At 39.6% G+C, this 20,268-nt stretch overlaps 1 protein-coding gene across 1 annotated transcript in view; it reads right to left on the bottom strand.

The window, feature by feature from the left end:
* tmtopsa (teleost multiple tissue opsin a) overlaps positions 1 to 12,255 on the bottom strand; it is a 76,430-nt gene extending 64,175 nt beyond the window's left edge. Inside the window, exon 1 of the mRNA XM_081598057.1 lies at positions 11,373 to 12,255. Within this exon, the coding sequence (XP_081454183.1) occupies positions 11,373 to 11,745 (373 nt within the window). The 5' untranslated portion in view covers positions 11,746 to 12,255. The remainder of the gene's footprint in view (positions 1 to 11,372) is intronic.
* Between the last annotated feature and the right edge of the window lie 8,013 nt (positions 12,256 to 20,268).

Below are 20,268 nucleotides of genomic sequence, written 5' to 3'. Positions count from 1 at the left end.
GTTTTCCTTCCACCAACTATTACAATGCTTTACATTGGTCGGTCACATAGACATTTGTACTTGTAAATGAGACAATTGTGGAACAAAACAAAGGGAAACTGAATATTTTTATTGCGTAGTGGGAAAAAAACGACCAACATGGTAGCGACACAGTTGCGCTGGTCTGTTTGCTCTCTTGTATTAAACTCGTGTTGTCTTTTCCTCTGTTGCTCATGGCTCCTATTAGTTCAGTTTCCGTGGAAGCAAAGAGTCAACAGAGCAAGTTTTTGTTTTATCTGCCATGACTCATTGCAAGCGGTTTGAAAACTGTTTGAAACGTAATATGTTTTTGACGAAAGACGCCCTCCTCTGCGTTTAGTTTCTCCAGCTCGTCCTCCACCGTTTCCTCACCGCACTCAGTCAGGTGTGAAATAAGACAACTGCAGAACTGTCCGCTTGCAGCGCACGGACAAGCTGGTGTCATCCCCAAACGAAGACTTAGCGGGAGTGTTAATAGCCGAGTGTCATTGCTAATTACGAGAGTACTGCGGATGCAAAAATCACTTGAGTGTTTAGGAGGGAGGAAATTCTGTTGGGTTATAAAACATTTCTTTGGAGAACAGTCTGGTGACACCCGATGTTAGAAAAATCTTCTGCAACCTTTGGGAAAATATGACAGTTTTTAAATGTGTTTCCTTTAGTCTGACTGATGAATAAGGATGTCAGATTGGAAGTTTTAGTCCTTTACAAACCAGCCCCTCGTTCTACGCTTCACTTCGTTCAGAGGGTCTGGACTCTCGGATATTGAGAAATGATTGTTTCCTGAAGGCTCTGTTGAAGGTTTAAACAGTTATGATTTTTCCCCATCGCTAACTTTTAGCCATGATGCTCGTAATGCACCATATCAATCGTAAAAGAAGCTACGCTGAGAAGCGTTCCAGAAATTGCATGCGCTGTAAAACAACTGTCTGCGTAGGGAGTAGGGCCACGACATTTTTGCCAGCAATAAAATGTCTTAAATAGAACTGAAACGATTAATCGGATTAATCGTGAAGAATCGATTATTCACATCATCATGAACTAATTTAGTACTTGAATAATCGTTATCTGGAGTAAGCACTCAAAAAAGCGCCATTTTCTAAAAGAACAGTCAAAGCTGTAATTAATCCAAAACTATACAAAATAGACATTTTGCGTTTAAGATTTCAAACTATTTTGTCTAGGGATGCACCAATTTATCTGTGCTGATTTCCTTAAAATCACCGATTTTGGGAGATCCATCGATCAGCTTATCGATGGATCTTATCCATCGATAAGCTGATCTTATCTATGGATCCATCAATTTAATCTAGCTTGGCAAAGGTCTAAGAATCAACCACTGTCCTCTTTTGCTCTCCAGTGAGAAAGGTTTGACTGACGGACCGGTCCACCAAGTTATGTCTGCACATTTATAATTAACAACAGTGACCCCACTGTTGAAAACTCAACAACTTTCTTGCTATATTGGGCAACATTTCAGACAAAAAAAAATAGGTATCGGCCAAAATTGGAATCGGCAGATTGAGCTTTTTAAAAGATCGGTGATCGGCCAGAAAACTGCAATCGGTGTTGCCCTAATTTTGACTGTAAACATGTTCTAACCAAAACTCCTCCAACCGCTTAGTTTATAGCTTCATCCTGGTTTAAATTAAGTAGAAAGATTATATCTTTTGCCAGCTGATTATTAGTCAGTTAGTACAAAATAACATTAACACTTTAGCCTTCACTGTAGTGATGCTGACTCAAGCAGAAACAGCTGAGCTTCCTTAGCATCCTTTGCTACAAATGACCAAGCGTTTACTAAAGGAATGCTAATATTTAATAATACTTTACTTGTCTTTCACTGTATTTCAAATATTGTATAGAAAAAACGTAAGTTGTTAGATGAAAAGTCTAAAACGTGATCTTTTTTATACGAATAATCGTTAGTTGTAGCCCTAGATTAAACATTCCTCTAGCTCCGACTTTAACTGCTTGACATTTGGACGCGCGGCTAACAGCGACTGACTTTGTTCACTTCCTCCGCTGCCATAACCGAACGACAACCACAGACAGACTAGAATGAAGTAATCATAACCATCACACTCATCCCTATAATCCATAAGCGTCAATGTTGAGCGAGTGCTGAAACAAATTTCAGATTGAAACTTTCTGCTTCCAGGCTCCATACTGTTGCTAATGAGAACTCTTCAGTTTCTAAAACACTTTTCTCTCAGCTGGTTACGCAGAATATTTTCACTCTTTAGGATTTCATCATGTCTCTGGTTACGCAGCAGGCTGTGTGGGAGACAAAAACGCTTTTATCCGAGGGAATGTAATACAGTTGTGAAAGGGAATAATCTTGACTACATGAGACGCAGCAGTTGAATCGTAGGACGTCTTATTGTTTTACGGCGTGATAACAAAATATAACCACTGACTCTTTCTAGAACTGCCCCAGCCTGTGCGTTTTCATGCCACCTACTTAGAAGAAGTGTTGATCCAGCCAAAGACGGTTCGATGGGAAAACACAAGACTGAGGAAAGGTGTGATTGTTCTGGAAGTCTCATGCCAGCCTCTTTCCCTGAGTCACCACAGGTACATTCATCAATCTGAAGCCATTCGAACATTTGGAACTACTTGACACACAAACTCAGCATTATTCACACTCAAACACTTTACATTACAGGTGCAGAAAAAAAAATTGATTCTGTAGAAAAGTCCAATTCCTCGTCCTGGGAATTCTGAACCGATTCAAAACATGCTTATGTTCTACGTCACTGCCGCTCCGATATGAGAGTATGCTGCGTTACGCATCCACTCTGACCCCGTAGAAGGCCGTCTCTATAACTGTATGCATTTTGAATAATTACTTTGTTTAACTTAAGGAAAAGTCAGAAAGTGAAGCTGACCTAACCCTGGGGAATTAAGACGCATAATTTGATGCTCAACCCTGTTTTTGTTTCAGTATACCGGTAAGCTGATGGAACTTGATGCATTACGAAACCTTATGGAAGAGTTTTAAACAAATGTATTTGTTTACGCCGTCAGTCACATCATTTAAACAGAATCTCTAGAATGTCTGAATGGAAAAACTAGTTTCTGAATCAAAACTAGTTTCTGTAAGTGAGTTTGCTCTAAAGTTGAAGGACTGTTAGGCTCTGTTCAGGTTTGTCACCGTTCTCAACCTGGAGTGTCGGCCAGAACACCACTTAGGCCAGGATTCAGCTCAGGACCAGATGTTAGGATGAGGTGCAGCCGATGTTTTAATGAAGACACGAGGCAGGATCCTTTAACTGTTCTGTATTCCAAACTGTATCACAGATATTGATCCAATGAACATGGATGGGCATAAATGTGTGTCTACATGAAGGTGTGTGCGTGTGTGTGCGTGTGTGGTTTCCTAGAGTAAACAAAAATACAGAGAATAAGTTCAAGGTGTCGTATTATTACACATTACACCATGTCATTATACCTTAGATAAACTAAAAAGGAAACCTCTAAATCAATATTACTAGCAAACTAAGGCAAGTTAACTCCACAGTTAACTAATAATCATGCCTCAGCCCCACTGAGAGTAGATATGTGTGTTCAGCACAAACTATACAATACACACGTAGCAGTTAGCTCAGACTTAGCAACAGGTGAAATAATAGCAAACAAATAAACTTCAAATCCCTCATTTAGCGGCAGTAAACACTCCAATATAACAACTTACTCATCAATGACGCACACTTATAAGGAGAACACGCATATCTTGCAAGTCTTTCCCACGTCTTAGCAGTGGTTCGGTTACCCAAACTTCCCCACCAGATATACAGCCATGTTGGTTATGGCAAGGTGATGACGTCATCACTGCCCGAACTACGGTATGCCTTAAGGGACAAAAGTAACGCTGAACAGAAAACACATAATACAAAGAGTAATACTCAACACCAAACTTAAACTATATATGTATAAGGGTCTTTTGAACAGTTTCTGAATCGTAAATCGTTTCTCAAAAATCATTCGAATCAAAAGTCATTTCTGAATAAAAATCAGAATCGAATCTGACATTGAAAGAGTCGCATCTCTACTTTCCACTCCTTTTTTTGTTGTTTCCCAGAAACATATTTCATTTCCTTCTGCCCGTTGCCCAGCTTGTCATTCCGGCGGCTCTGCCAGCCGCTGCTGTTCTGCTTTTGCTTCTCTGTGCTCCGCACCGACACAACAAATTAACTTCACTTAGGTCAGGTGCTGCTTCTGCCAACACCATGTACATTTATAATCACTTCCTCTCTTGTTTCGAGCCATTTCTCTTCTCACCTGGGTGTGTGTGTGTGTGTGCGCGCGTGTGTGTGTGCACTGATTCAGTATGCTGCACATTGGCTCAGCGGTGCAAGGTTAATTCACTGGCGGCGTGCAGAGTCCACTTGTGGCAGAAGGCGGCCGGCTACATGCAGGAACACGCTCGCAGAGACAGAAATGGGAATTCGGAGCCGTTCCTCCTCAGAACTGAGGGAGAAAACATTAGCTCAGCCAGACATGCAGGAGGAGAATACCAAAAAGGAGCTGAGGAGAGGTGAAGGAGTCAAAAAGAAAAACAAGAAAGTTGCAAAGCGGGGATTATTGCAAAGGAGAAAAAGGTGAATTTTGTTGCAAAATGTGAGTTGCCAAAGCGGAGGATCTCACAAGCAGGAGGAGGAGCAGAAATCGATTTGAACGAGGGCGCACGAACGCACCGTCCTGGCACCTCGCGACGTCTCTCACAATGGAGGAGCATTGATCACTGGAGGAAGCGTCGTAGATTTTCAGCGAACACAGACACAGTCGCTTTGTTACAGCTCGCTGCCAAGCATCATTCATCCAAACAATCAATTTTGCTGCTTCTTCTTCTTTCTTTTCTTAGATCCTCCCTCATTTTTCCCCTTCGCTCCTGTTTTATGAGCCCATTGAGGAATTTCTCAATCCTAACCAATGTCGGCTCTAACCAGGTCTGGCAGTTCTCATCGTCTTTTACATCTGTGTTTCGGAAAGGTTTCAGTTTGTTAAAAATGCAAAAAGTTCTGCTGAGCAGATTTCAAGAAATTGGCTCCTTGTGGACGTCGGTCCTCCTTAAGCTACAGACTGTGGGTACAGTCAGAGCTCAGGTCCTAAATGACCCGCTGGGTTTCCTTAGATGGAAACTTTTTGAACTACTTTGAATATTTAATTGAGCTTAATGTACCGTTTGATAACCAGGATCAACTGGAACTGACGTGCGATTGAATTGGAATCGTTTTTTCGTAAAGTGCCTTGAGACGATGTTTATTGTGTCTCAGCGCCAAATAAATGAACGAGTAATCGAACAACTGAGTGTTTTCTTCCACTGTGATCATTGCACAGTGAACGTGCAACACAGTCATTGTGCAACAATCGACTCATAAATTAGATAAATTCAACTCTTAAAATTTATGAGTAATTTTAACACGACTCATTAAAAGTGTTAAAATTCGCAACTTCTTGTTGAAAAAGTGAAAAAGACAGGAATTAATCCCATGGAATAAATAAATAAATAAAATCAGGGTTTAAGTTCATACTGAATTAATATTTTGATATCCTTTACAAAATGCACGGTCAAGTTAAAATTTGTTACAAAACTATGACATTTTCTACATTTTGACAAATCAAAACTTTTATTGCAATTCTATGTAAGACAAATACATGTTGGCATATAATTATGAAGTGAAAGTAAAAACAAATCTAGCTTTGATGGGTGATCCTCAAAATAAACCATCGTCGTAGAACAAACATCCAGATAAAGAGCTTCGCCTGCTGCGCTCCATCAGAGTTCATGTCGGGAAAAAGGTTCACCTTCCAACATTTGACTATGGCTCTCATAATAACTTTTGCTAGTCAATAAATTGTCCCAGAAGTTATTGCAATAAACAATAGTATTTTCATTTTTAAGATCATTTTCAAGTAACATAAAGGCAACGGCATAATAGTACAAGTACACCCTGTCAAAAGTTGAGAAACTTTCATTTTTAACTTTATTTTAAACATCCAAGATAAAATACAGAAAGCAACAAATAAAAAAGAAGCTTAAGTGTCTGTGAACAAGCCTGCCCTGAAGACTTTTATCATCCAGTCTTTTATAGAAAGAGACATTAGAAAGCTTCAACTTTGCAGTTTGGCGCTTTAAAATTGGACTTCTGTCTCTTTAAGAAGCTTCTGCTCTAACACTTCGCCTTCAGGAAGTCACAACAATCTTTCTGCCACGGCAGTTAAACATTCTTAGGAGCATTGGATTGAGAAGCAGCAACTATGATGAGCTCACTGGAATCGCAGTTCCACCAGGTGTTAGCTAATTGCTGCTGGCTAGTCTGAAGGAGCTGACTGGGGGTGGGAGGGTTGCTCTGTGAAGCCAATGCTCAACTAGATACTGCGGCTCAGAGGAGGAGCTTCGTGGAAATAGTGAAACCAGGCGCTTAGGTAACCCCAGATAGTTGAAATTGGAGATTTAAGGATTCCTCAAACACGCCTTCAAGAATCGAAACACTCTCCCTTAAGCAGCCATTTTCAAATTGACTGACCGTATCATGTTCTTCCTGCTTAAAATAGGCTAAAGATATTTTATATAGATTAATAAAATAGAAAGAAATTGACCCGTGAAATTAGAGATATACGATATATCGGCACCAACATTGGTATCGTCATATATTAGTCATTTTTTAACATTTCTTTATTGGTCCAATAAATAGAACGGGGCTGATGTGAACAACCAATACTCATTTTATGTTGTTGCTGTCCGTTTCTGGTGGGGGTTATTTCCTCAAAGGTGTTGAAATGGTAGTGCAATATACATAATATCAGTAAACTGCATATAACTGCAGTAGCTGCAATAGTAATAAAATAAAATAGTAAACTGCAATAATAATTTAAGATATTGAAATCGGCCCAAGTAGTCGTATTGGTGCATCCCGACATAAAATGTATATTCTAGGCCTTTCTTTATGAAAAATGTGCAAGATCCTTTTAATATTTCAAATCTATGATTTACTGCTGAAAAAATATTGAGCGCTTAAGTTAATGTTGAGCAGATAAAGATAAATGATCTTTGTGTTCATCACTGGTTTGTTATATCAGATGCTTGCAAAATTGATCAAGTTTGTGGCTGTAAGAAATATTTCACGTTGTAACCTAACGGTTTCAACACTTTTGCGAGATGAACCTCTTTCCCACTAGTTCAACAAACATCTAAAATTAAAAGAGATTTAGAAGTTCTGAGTGTTTGACTTTTGGGAGAATAGAGGCTCTGAAGAGCACCGACCGTCAGCCGATCTCACATTACCAACAGAGGCTGAGGTTTCAGAAACTCAAAAATATTTGACCGAAAAATATTTTTCAAACTTGTAAAGAAACGAACAAAAAAATAAAATAAGATTGACATGTTTTCATTTTTGATCAATGAATGTCAGGATTTCAGGAGAAAGTGAGCACAAGTGCTGAAAACGAGACCAGAGAAAATAATAATAAAATAATGAAAATAATGAATATTGAAACTTACCACAGATTCTCCAAAGAAAAACAGTTAAAAAAAAATTATCTAAGATTTTTTCTCCCTCCCAAATCATTTACTTTCCATATTCTAGTCCTCGTTTCAGTCTAAGTCACAATATTTTTCCAACTTTCCTGTAAGGAATACGATTCATTAGTTAGAATTAGCCTATCATTGCTACATTGATTTTCTATTTATTTCTAATATTATTCTATATTTACGAAAGAGTAACGAGTGGCCCAGACATGACTTTTGATGCTCTTACAGCTTTTTGTTACTTTATGAGCATCAGCAAGTCTTACATGACCGTTTAAGTTTATACTTCTGCCTACCTGCTTTTCAAACAAACAGTTATCAAATACATTATATTACGGTATTTGAATGGTGAATGTGTTTGAAATAAATACAACTAAAAACTAATATGGCTGTGGCACAGCAGTTTATTATTTAGTCTACATTATATGTGGAACTCCTAATTCCACTTTCTGAACCATTTTAAAGAAAGTCTGTTGCTGTTTGCTTTTGATCAAGGTAGTCAACCTTTTGTCTGTCAGTTTCAGTTTACTTAATTGTTTTACATTGTCCGTTTTACTCCTAATTACGCTGACTGAACAAATTAAAGTTGTGTTGTTTTTACATGTTTGACCAAGCTTGTGAAGCTGTTGGTGTATTTAAGAGCGAGATAAGTTTATAATTTAGTATATTTATGACCGTGTTTCAAAAGAAATTAAAATTTTTAGTCAATTCGGATCGGTATCGGCCGATTCTAAACCTCAGATATCGGTATCGATATCTGAGGTTCTAAACTGCTGTCTGATCAAACATGAACTAAATTATTCAGACTGCAGATTCCTTTGATAAACTTTGAGACAAACGAAATCTTTATTCCTTTAGTCAATCTTTTATTTTTTTTTTGGAGAACAAAAAGAAGAAGCACAGGCAGGGCGCCATTCAGCTACGAACTCCTGGTGATCAAATTATCTCAGGTTCTCTTAAAATCCAACTTTTGCCTCGTAAAAGTTGCTTTAGGGTTTATTAACGATTCCTGCGCAGATGTTTTTCCACTCGATCTGCCTTACAACTGGACAACAGACAGCACCGAACGCAGAGGGGAATCAAGATGATACAAAATTCATCTTCTCCTTCTTGCCCTCCTTTCTCCTAAATCCTTCCAGACTTGTGTACAGCCTGTCAAACATCCACTGAAAAGCAGTCAGACAGAGCAGCAAGATGGGGAAAAAAAAGACTTTGAGAATCTTATAATGTACTAATGTCAGAGAGAGAGAGAGGATAAAACCGAGCTTAAAAATCAATATCACAGACTGCCTGCTCTCAGTGGAAATCTTTTAAAGAAAGCATAAGAAAGAAAAAAAGAAGTGCTTAAAACCGTTAAGGTAACAAGTAAAGAAGAATAACAAGTTATGTTTTAAAAATTAGCAGCAGCACATATATAATTTACTCAAAAAAAAAAAAAAGGTATCGCTTGGACCAGGGCCACTGCCAGATCGGGGGAGGCCCGATGGGGCCCACATGATCAAATGACAACTGAAAGTCATAATAATATGTCTTTTAGAAGGTTTATTTTGCGCTAGGAAAAAAAAATATTGAAAAAGAAAATGCAGGAATAAATAACATCATGTTATAAATAATTCATGTTATGATCAATTTTGGTTTTTTTGTTGTTGTTGTTTTTACTGCGATTGCTTATTTACACCAGAAATGAGTGGAAGTAGCTCAGGTCACAGAAGATAAAACTTTATGGGAGCTGAAGAAAACATAGAAAATCAGGAAAAGTGTTTTGGTATATTATTTTTAAAAAAATCACACATCTTGGTTGGTTTACATGTAGCTACTTAAAAAAATATGGATTTATAGACTAGACTAGAATATACTTTGTTAATAAAGTTGGCTGCACAGTGGTGCAGTTGGTAGTGCTGTTGCCTAGCAGCAAGAAGGTTCTGGGTTCAATTCCCGGGTCTTTCTGCATGGAGTTTGCATGTTCTCCCTTTGCATGGTGGGTTCTCTCCGGGTACTCCGACTTCCTCCCACAGTCCAAAAACATGACCGTAGCTTAGCTTCTTGCACACAAACATGGTGTTTGACCACAGATTCCTCTAAGTTTCTACAGCCCAACCCAATGAAGTTCTGTGATGTTTCTCTTTTCCATCTCGCCAGTTTCTATACGAGTGAACGTCCCACAGTCAGAGTTTCATCATCATTCAGCACACCTGAGTTATAAGGTGGACTGAAGTATTTTTTTATAAGCTTCAGAATGCCCTCAGTGGACTTTATTCAACCGGAGGAACTGCTAACAGGTCATCACCAGAGCCGGCAGCACACCGTGCATTATCACCGAAAACAATCAGTTTTCCTGACGTTCCTGATGACTTCTCTGAACAAACAGGTGACCGGAAACGAGTCGACCGTCTGTCCATCAGCTGCATCCACAGTAGAGGTGTGGTAACAGATTTCTACAGTCTCAGTGGCTGCACCGACTTAATGCGTTAAGCTGCCAAACATTTCGCAAACGATCCCTAAACGGTCCAATTAAAACAATTTGCTTTATTACATTAGGATCGAGTGTGCCACTGAATCTAAATTTGAAAATATGAATGGTTTTTATTAAAGGGAACTAAACTAGTTTGAGGTTGATTTGGATCTTTAGCTTTAGGTTCTGAACTGGAACCGTTTTACACTTTGATATAAACTCAGTTTTTAACTGAAGCACCATAATCCTAAAGTTTATCATGGAAACGTCAGAGATTTTTGCCAAAGAGTTTCAATTCTGGAAGGTTGATGAAACGAGGCTAAAATGATATAGAAATAAATAAATAGCAGGATTTTCTAAGTTTTAAAATGATGGCTGAAAAAGTTGCTCAACAAATAGTTCAAGACATAAATTTAACACACTGATCAAGTCATCACACATTTAATCACCATGCAGAATTGTAAAGGATTTAGAGAACTTCATGTAAATTGTAAAGGTATTTCTTTTACAGAAAAGAAATACCTTTATGGATAACTTCTGGTCCTGTTTAATGAAATGAGCCAGTGGGGGCGGAGCCAGGCCAGGCAACACTTTACACACCAGCGAGACGTCTGAATAGTTCATGTTTTCCTAAAAAATAATAATAATAATTGTGTTTTTCTTAAACTCCACCTAACCAGTTTGACTTTTTATGAAGTGTTCCCTGCAGCAGATGACCGAATGATAGAATTCATACGTGTGAACTGCAGAAATTCACCGCTTATGCATCTAATGTTTGTTTTTTAAGATATGATCATCAGCGCTGAACATGCAATCATAACTCTTTTGTATATGTATATATAAAATTTAAGCATGTTTTCAGCTTCGTATGCGATCAAATCGACGCCTGCACGTGCCAGCTGAACTCGGTAATAATTTCGTGAAAGAACTGAAATCATCCAATTTGGTCTTTTTTTTTTCACCCCCCGGAAGTTTCCCGAAGTGAAAGTGGTTCTTCTCATCGTTTTAACAGTTTATGACTACAAGTCGAAATCATTGCGAAGACGTTTTGCCCGGAGTGCACACAAAAAAAAGAAGAAAAAAAATCACATCTAAAACGGAAACAACACGACACAAAACGGTTCATTTACAAGAAACACAAAGACGCGAAACAAACATTATTTGGTTTTGATCCGTGTGGTTTTGTCTTTTGTAGGTAAATGTTCCTCCTGGACTGGTTCTCCCTCTTCAAAATGACATTTTCAATCAAAGTGAGATAAACCCGGTTAAAAATGAAGGCTACAAACAGACAGACAAACAAACAAACAAACCCGTATGTTAGGATTTGTTTTCTCACCGTTTCTCTCCAGTGTTGCGCATTCTACTCACCGCAGAGGGAGTTGGCGAAGCCGTACCACACGCATCCCTCCGCTCCTATGAGCCAGCGTCCCTGCGTGCTGGCCGCAAAGCTGAACGGAGTCCCGAGCACGCACACCAGCAGGTCGCTGACGGAGATGTTGATCAGCAGCAGGTTAATGGGGGAGCGCAGCATCTTGTAGCGGCAGAACAGAACCAGCACCAGCAGGTTGTTGAGGAGTCCGAACGCTCCGATGAAGCCGAGGCACACGGCCACGACCAGGTGCCCCGTCGGGCTGAGGGTGGTCCGGACCGAACCGCCCCCCAGGTGCCCTTCCCCGGCTCCGGCGCACTGGGCGCTGTTGAACTCCGCGCAGCCGCTCAGGCTCGCGTTGGACGCGAGCATGGCAGTCCGTGTCACTGCGGCGGAAACACACCGGGCGGCCACGGCGACTAATGAGGCGACGGCATTTCTAAATGTTTTTTTTTTTTTTTTTTTTTTTTTCGTCCCCTCTCAGTATGGAAAAATGAATGAACTCACTCGCTTTCCTTTACAAAAGAATAATAATAATAATGATAATAATTTTTTTAAAAAAGTCAAAATCAAGTTGGAAAAACCTGCAGATTTTAGATCATAAGAGGTTCAGATGGGAAATTTAAAACTTTTTTTCTTTTGTTTTTTGTTGGGGTTTTTTTTGGTCGGTTCGTGGGGACGGGAGGGGAAATGGGAGGAAGGGGGAGGAGGGTGGTTTGGAGATGTGTTGTAAAATGTTGCAGGAGAAAAGTTTGGTTAAGCTCTGCTCCACCGTGTGGCAGCCTCTGACTCTCATTCTTCCCAGAGACGCTGCCGTGTCTCATCCAGTCACCTTCCCTTCTCGGACCGTATTTAAATCGCCGCCGCCCCGCTCTCCGGCAGCTGACGTTCCCGGAGCGGAGGGGTTGGGGGGGGGGGGGGCTGGACCGGCTGGGCGGGAAAAAGAAATGAAAAAACGGAGAAAAAAAAAACAACAAAATTAACGGAAGAGCCGCGTGGAAATCCAGCTGCGGGACCATCCAGCGCTTCAGAGAGGATTTTGTTCCGACAGCAGACATGCCGAGGGCTCGATTAACCGAGTCCGCCTTTAAAGTTTCAGGAGCTGCGCCTCTTTCTCCTGGCGCTGTCCAGGGTGCTGAACACAGTCCCAGCCTCGTCAGCACTACAGATGACTTTGCATTATAGAGTAGATCTGTCGGAACAAGCAATACATCAATGAATCGCATGCTAAATTAAAACGAGCTTAATAATATCCATTTGCATGATTAATCGTTTTACTCGTCTCTCAACCAAAAACTGGGTAATAAAAGCCTCCAGTCTGGTGCACTGATCTCAACTAGCCCTTATTTGAAGGACAATTTAGTCCACAGACTTATACATATATATATTATAATAAATTTTATTTGTTGCTTATGTTTTATTTACTTTAAATATCTAAAATGTTTTCTGGTTTCGATGTTAAATGTTTGTTAGAATTTAAAGTTTATTGATCTATGAAAATGTGTTCTTGAAATATTATGCCATAACCATTACATTACTTGAAAATGATCTCAAAACAACAATATTATCGTTTATCGCGAAAATTCTGGGACAATTTATGGTTCAGAAAAATGTGTTATTGTGGCAGGCCTATTGTAGAGCATTAAATATCTTTCAAACATACATTGATTCACACTTTGTCAGGTTACACTCAGAAACCTCAGTGTATTTTGCTTTTCTGTGTTAAATCAACTCAACCTTTAGCAAAAAGTAACTTAAGCGCATCTACTGCCAGTATGTTTACTTTTTTCTAAAAACGAGGCAGTGTACACAAAGTTTACTTTTATTAACAAACTACATTTGATGTACTTTAAAATGACATTGTGAAGTTTACTTGGCTTAAACTGAAAAGTACGAAGAGAAGTCTAAGACTTAAACTTATACTTTGGTGAAGGAAAAAAAAATCTAAGAAAAATGAACAAGTTTTTTACGAATAAAAATCCGAAACATACACCATCAGGCCCTCCTCCATGCGTCAACACCGTTTTGGTTTCTTTCCCCCAAACGGATTCTGTTGCGAGACTTTCTTCTAGTTTTGCAAGTAGACCGAAAGAGCAAAAACATTTCTCATCTGAGACAGGTTTCCACATATTTTGTTCCCCCATCTCCGACATGTGGTGGAGATCTGCAGGCAGAAGATCTTCCACATCAGATCTGGACGGCACCAGTAATCGTTGTCCTGGCAACAGCAGCTTCCTCATAGCGCCTAAATAAACTCATCCGTACAGCATGATGCTGCCATGGGGTTGTGCTCAGTAAAGCCGGTTCTAACCACATGTACAGGCTCCAGGCTGGTCATTTAAGCTCCTCCCCTTTTGTTTTGAACAAACCATGAAAAAAAAAAAACATTTATTATAATACTAATAACATGATGCATTTTATTTGAAGGCGCCTTTCTCTGCACTCAAGACCACCTTACATAATTTAACATGAAAACAGACTAGATTAGATTACACCCTAAAATTATAAATATAATAGTTTCTCTGATTGTTGGCACCTGTAGAGCAGAGGATACAGACGAATGGTCTGCAATTTGAGGCGTGATGCTTTACACATTTGGTGCCGTTTCTTCTGTGCGTATCGTCTTCGGTCTGGTCTGAGAGACATTAGGGGCTGGCATAAATCTAGACAGTGAATGAAGAAGCAAGACAGCATTGAAGGTGTTAATTTTCTGCCTTTTTTTTTGCCGTTTTCATGTGCAGTGTGATTTTAGGTTCGAACCTGACTCCTGGGGATGCACACATAGGAACATCTGCACAAAATAAATGTAAAAAAAATCACAGGCAGAGCAAAACCAGAGAAGTAAACAATCAAAACACATAAAATCCAAACACAACCAAACCAAATAAACAGAAGAATTCAAACCCCAAGTCCTTCCAGTCAAGGATCTTTGGGCACAATGTGTTTGTATTCAAAAGTTTTAAGTTAGAAAAACCACATTAATGCTTGTTGAAATCAAAATGATGACTTGTAAAGTTGTAGATCTGTTATCAACCCAAGTTTAAAATTAAAAAATGGCTGCCATGCAGTTGTAGGCATTGCTCCGTTATGAACTGGCAAACTGTGCAATGATCTGCTCCACTTCTGAGCCAGTGACTGCTGCAGATATTCACTGTGTTGTACGTCTGTAGTCTAGTTAGACTCCTATCATCAGAAATGATAATTATTAGCTTGTACCTGCAAATGTCGTGGCTTTACATAAGCCGCTGCGATGCTAGATATGAAACAGTCCGACTTTCTGAGTCACAGTTCCCATTTCTGGGGCGTTCTCGTTGGATTTCCAACAGCGAACTCTGAATATCTGACTTCTTACTGCAAACACACCTGAGCAGGATCAGACCCACATTCAATACCAAACGGGGCTGCCACACACAAAAAAAGTGTCTCCTTGTACCAGTGGCACACCGAGCTGTGTAATCTGAGAGCTGGAAAATGTTCATTTAGTGTCCGGCATCAGCTAGCACCTCCGGTTTCATTTACAACGATGCTAGCTTTGATTTGTGTTGGAAGAAGAAGCTTGGATCTGGGAAGGACGTCACGCCTTCCAGGCACTTAGTGGAATTTGCAAGTAAACATTAAACATACTGGGAGGTAGTGTATTTTTCTCCACTCTGTACCTTTGAACATGAGATGAACATGTTTTCATATGGAGTCTGTACAGCGTTGTGTGTGTGTCAACTGCTTAATGAAACACGAGCCGCCAGAAATACTACTGCATAATTTATACCTCCGACTCTCTCTATATGTTTTATATGTGCGGCAGCAATGTAAGGTATCGACTTCAGGAGAGATCTCAGACTCTCTGAATCAGAATTCAAACTTCAGGGTTGGTCTAGTTGCATCTTTTGGCTGGAAACTTTGAAAACTCAATCGCCAAGTGCAATTTTTATGCACCGCCAGAACATGTTCAACTGAAGAGCGACATCATTCCCGTTTCTGATATTCCACTTCCGACAAGTTGTATGAAACACAAAAGCTGGAATACGTAGCTTTTTTTAAAAAAATGTATATTTGTATGTGTGTATTTTATATATTGGTTAAAACTGTCACTGTGACGTATGAGATAGATAATCTGTGAAAAACAAATCAGTGATAACTACAGAAATGAAACACTTCATCAGAAACAGCCAATCAGAGCCAGGAGGAGGGTTTTAGCACTGTCAATCACGTTCGTTCATGTAGGCGCTGCTCTCACCCTCCTCCTTGTTCTCTGCTAACGTTGCAGCTCAGGCCAGTTAGCATGGCCGCCGCGCACGGCAGGTAAACAGTTTTCCTGTAAGTTGCTTCACTGCCATCAGCACATTTAGCAGTGCGTACACAAGCAGGATTGGCAGCGCCAAGAAATACGTAAGGACTTTTTTTTAATTATTATTTTTTTTATGTATCTATAAAAGTTACATATAACAGCTTCAATCCCCAGAAGGCTGTCAACCGTTCTAATAAGGTCTGATTTCTTTGACGAAAAAGGCAACCAAAGAGAGGATGGAGGGAGAAGGAGAGGACAAACGTTTTGGATCTGACTCCACAAGGAATTTTATAATCCCTCAGCGGGCAGAGGGGTCAGCGTTTCTGTTTCTGTTCCACATGTGTTTTGTTCACACAGACAAAGCTCTCCAACACATTAGGTCAAACACCAGACTTATCTTTATTAGCCCACACAGCGGGGAAATACACTGTTTCCCACAACGGCTTTGTGGGACGCATGATGATGACTGTAGCTGCCGTTCCTCCAGCTTTGTTCATTTTTCCAACAAATTCAAACAAAAATCACAAATTTAGAAAAAGAGAAGTTTTTGGCTACAACGTGACGGAACATGAAAAGTTTTATAGAGGGAAGGTGAAGGCTGGATACGACACCAGGAGCAGACCAGCGTGCCGGGATCTCCTGCTCAGCTCCTTCAGCCACACAAAACAACAAAAGCCTTTAAAAACGAGTCGAGCACAAGTTCAAAATGTCAGCAATTTACTGCTAATTAACTTATAATCCCTGTTGGCTTACGGTGAAACAGCGACTTCTCCCAATTACGGTAATAATAATGTGCCCTCTATTATTCCTGGCTTTCAATACAAAACAAAAGTTCAAGATTTCGAGAAGGAAACTTTATCTTCGCCATCGTGGAACGATCCGGAGTCTTTCTCACCAAACAGGCCCCTTGTCACACTGGGACCAAGGTAATTACCCACCAGCCGGGTACAGTGACATTTCCTGCTCGTATTCAGGCCTAATTGAGTTGAGTTAAGAGACGTGGGCTCTGCTGTGAATACCACCCTCGTTTTTCTTGGACAGGGACACTGGAGCGCTGGTATTTAACAGGATGTTTAGGTCAGCCTGGTGTGTGCAGAGGTGATGAGCAGAAACACAAAGTGCAGGCAAGTTAAAGCTCATGATGAAGCAAAGCCAACTGTACCTCAGATGTACTTTCATTTGATTTGCTGTCTCATTAGGCTTAAGATCCCCAGCTCTTTAGGTTTTTTTTGTAAGACTTTATTTCGCATAAGACCCACATAACACCTGTGGTGAACATGAAGGAGTCTTTATGAATGTCTATGACTGGTGTCATGAAGTGTCATTTGGTAAATAATGACACTTTTAATGCAAAGTTGCTCTGCAAGTTGCCTCAAAAGTTCATTAAAAGTGCCAACAAAGTGTCAATATTTAAAACAATGTGAAGTTTGCACTTTTAATGGACTTTTAATGCAACTTTTAAAACCACTTTGCATTAGAAACGTCATTATTTACCAAATGACACTTCATGACACCAGGGTACTGAACAGAAATTCCTCTGATGATGGGAAACGTAAAAAAAAAAAGTGGGGGGAAAGACTCACTGATTTCATTATCAGTTCAACTTTTTTTTTCTTCTTAGAAACCCTGATGGATGAAACCAACTTTAAACTCAGATTTAATATCATATTTCCCAGAAGTGGAATCCGTTTCTCTTCTGCTAATAAACCAGATTTCTTTATCAGCTGCTTTAAGAAATATATTAAATGATGTAAACCAAAATCAAACTACCTTCCAATGGGGACATGATAAAGATGATCGAGTTCTCACAAGGTTCTGAAATGATCTAAATCGGACCTGGAGAGGCTGAAGAACATCACAGACTCCACACTCCACTTTTAAAAAAGTGGATCTTTGCTTCTCCTGTCAGTTTAAGAGGTAAAGCAGAAACCGATCAGAGTCCCGTGATTAGCTTAAGATCAGCAAGTATGAGCAACTCTATGATACTTGAGACTTTTTCGTAGTTTGCTGATCTGGAATCAGCTTGGCTGTTTGCTTTCAGACACAATTCAGCTTGATTCCTGTAATCTATACCAAAATATTCACTGTGCAACGATACGATTTTAAAATCTGTAACGGTCCTGATTTTGAAAAAAAAAAAGAGAGAAAAAAATCTAGATCAGGTATCGGCTTTATTATTTAGTTTACGTTATGTGTAGAACTCCTAATTTCACTTTCTGAACCATTTGAAAGAAGGTTTGCTGCAGTTTATTTTTTACATGTTTGACCAAGGTATTTTTGTCAATTTCCTTATTATTCATTTTTAAACCAGGTGTTTTAGTCCTAATTGCACTGACTGATTAAAGTAGTGTTGCATTTACATGTTTGACCAAGACTGTGAAGATGTCAGCGTATGTAAGTGTGCTGTACTGGTGCAGTAGTTATCAAAACAATTTATAATTTAGTACATTTATGTCTGTGTTGGGGGGGGGGAAAAAAAGAGAGAAAGATTTTACACCAGCTGTTTTTCCGTATCGGATCGCTATCGGCTGATGCTAAACCTCAGATATCGGTATCGGAAGTGAAAACAGTAGATTGGTGGGTCCCTAAATATTCACAGATGGAAAACTTTAAAGGAGGGATTATTGCAGCTATTAAAACTAAATTTAAACAAAACATTTCCATCAAAGACTCTGTAGGCCTCAGTAGTTATGGTTGATGACGGGATAATTAAAGAAATACTGCGAGTACAGCTTGTTCCGTAGAGCTGTAAGTATTTTGGCAAAGAAGATCCCAAATCAACCCCAGGATTCCTGGAACAATGGCCTTCGGAGAACCTGGACCAAAGTAGACTGATACAAGGCAGTGTGCCATGTTTTGAGGATTTCTGCCACTGCTATGCCATAATAGTTTAGCACTATGACTCAGTTAAAGTTGAATTAAAGGCAGAGTACGGGATAGTGAGCATTTCTGAGCGTTTATTGTGAAACCGGAATATTTTGTGCCGTGGAGGAACACCTGCCGCGCTGACACTCGGTTCTGAGTTTGTATTTATAAGTAAAGGGAAAAAAAGAACATTTCCTTCCCGCAGCTTCAGTTCCCAAACGTTTTATTGGTGTCGGAACAAAGCATTGAATACTCGCCTGGTAAATAAACTGAAACAGATCAAATCTCTCAAAATTCACATTTCTCTTCAAAAGAATTTAAATAAAATGGGGTTTTTTTCAGCACTTGTCCAGTTAGGGTTGGGATTGAGCTCAATTCATTGTAAAAAAATTTTTGTTTGTTTGTTTTGCTTCTTTTCAGAGCCGCTGTGGCAGTACATGTATTTATAGATGCCTTGGTCTATACCATAGCAGCAGAATGACAGATCTTACCATGTTTTATGCATTATGTGTATTTCTTTTTTGCTAGAAGAAACAAGATTTCTGCAATGCAGGAAAAAGATGGAAACGCCATGTTTTGAGGATTTCTGCCACTGCTATGCCATAATAGTTTCCTGCACTGCAAGATTCCTGAAGTGCAGGAATCTTGTGTGAAGGAAACGTGAAGGAAACGTTCACGATTTTACTATTTTGCCTTTTTTGTATTGACCGTTACGGAAGCGTAAATCCTCTGGGTGAAATCAAATTTATTTCGCTTCTATGGTTTTCAGGTCAGTTCCTTTCATCCTAAATGTCGACACATTTGTTGTCATTTTTTCGACTAACTTCGAAGAAAGACATACCTGGAGATTTTTGAAATTCTTTGCAAACCGACTTTGTAAAACGGCTCCAGACTGAGTCAGCTTGAACGTGACAAATCAGTTTCTACCTTTTTCTCCTTGTGACAGATTTTCAGCTGGATATTAGGTCCGGACTTTGACTGGGCCTTTCTGACAAGCACTTCGGTCTAAGCCAGGAGTGTTCAAACCTTTTGAGAGCCAAAAAAATATAAAAAAAACACACACACAAAAAAACAACATCTGAAACCCTAAGATCTTTTAATGAGAATTCTGTTCCTTCTCAAAATCAACAATGCATCAACTATTTCAATTAAGCAAAGAAAATACCAGTAGTATAATTTTTTATAGGAAAAGAATTTGCAAATCATCATAGATACATAATTTCACAAAGGTTTTGCGTGATTTCTTTGTTGAAAGAAACTCAGCCACTTTGAAAACTGAAAAACTGAAGATCTTTCCGTAGCAGTAAGACCAAGGTTTATTTCGCTCTTTAGCAGTTTTGTCTGTATCTTTATGGTGGAGTTGCTCTTCTTCCACTTCACACCCCGGCGTGTCGGCGTGTTACATGATACATGAATTAACGATGAGATGAAATAAAGTTTGTAGTTGCAACACGACAAAGTGTGGAAAAGTTGACGATGTGAATATTTATGCGAGGCCCTGAAAACCCGCCTTGTCCTCCTGGACTGCTGAGCCTGGTCAGGGTGCGCTTGATTTGTTTATTCGTTGCACACGGTGAGACTAAAGGACGCCTCGCTGTCCGGCTTAAAGCAACACATGATGCATCCCAAAGGTCAGACGGCACAAGGTCAAAGTGTCGCCAGGCATCGGCGGCTGAATCTGAATAACATGCATGTAGAGTATGCAAATGGTGCCAACGTCCTGCCGCTGTCGCGTGCAGAAAACA

The sequence above is a fragment of the Poecilia reticulata genome, chromosome 17 (genome assembly GCF_904066995.2).
Source record: "Poecilia reticulata chromosome 17, P_reticulata-male-v2, whole genome shotgun sequence".
NCBI classification, from domain to species: Eukaryota; Metazoa; Chordata; class Actinopteri; order Cyprinodontiformes; family Poeciliidae; genus Poecilia; species Poecilia reticulata.
The sequence above is the reverse complement of the archived record's forward strand: the minus strand, read 5'-3'. Positions and strand labels throughout refer to the sequence as shown.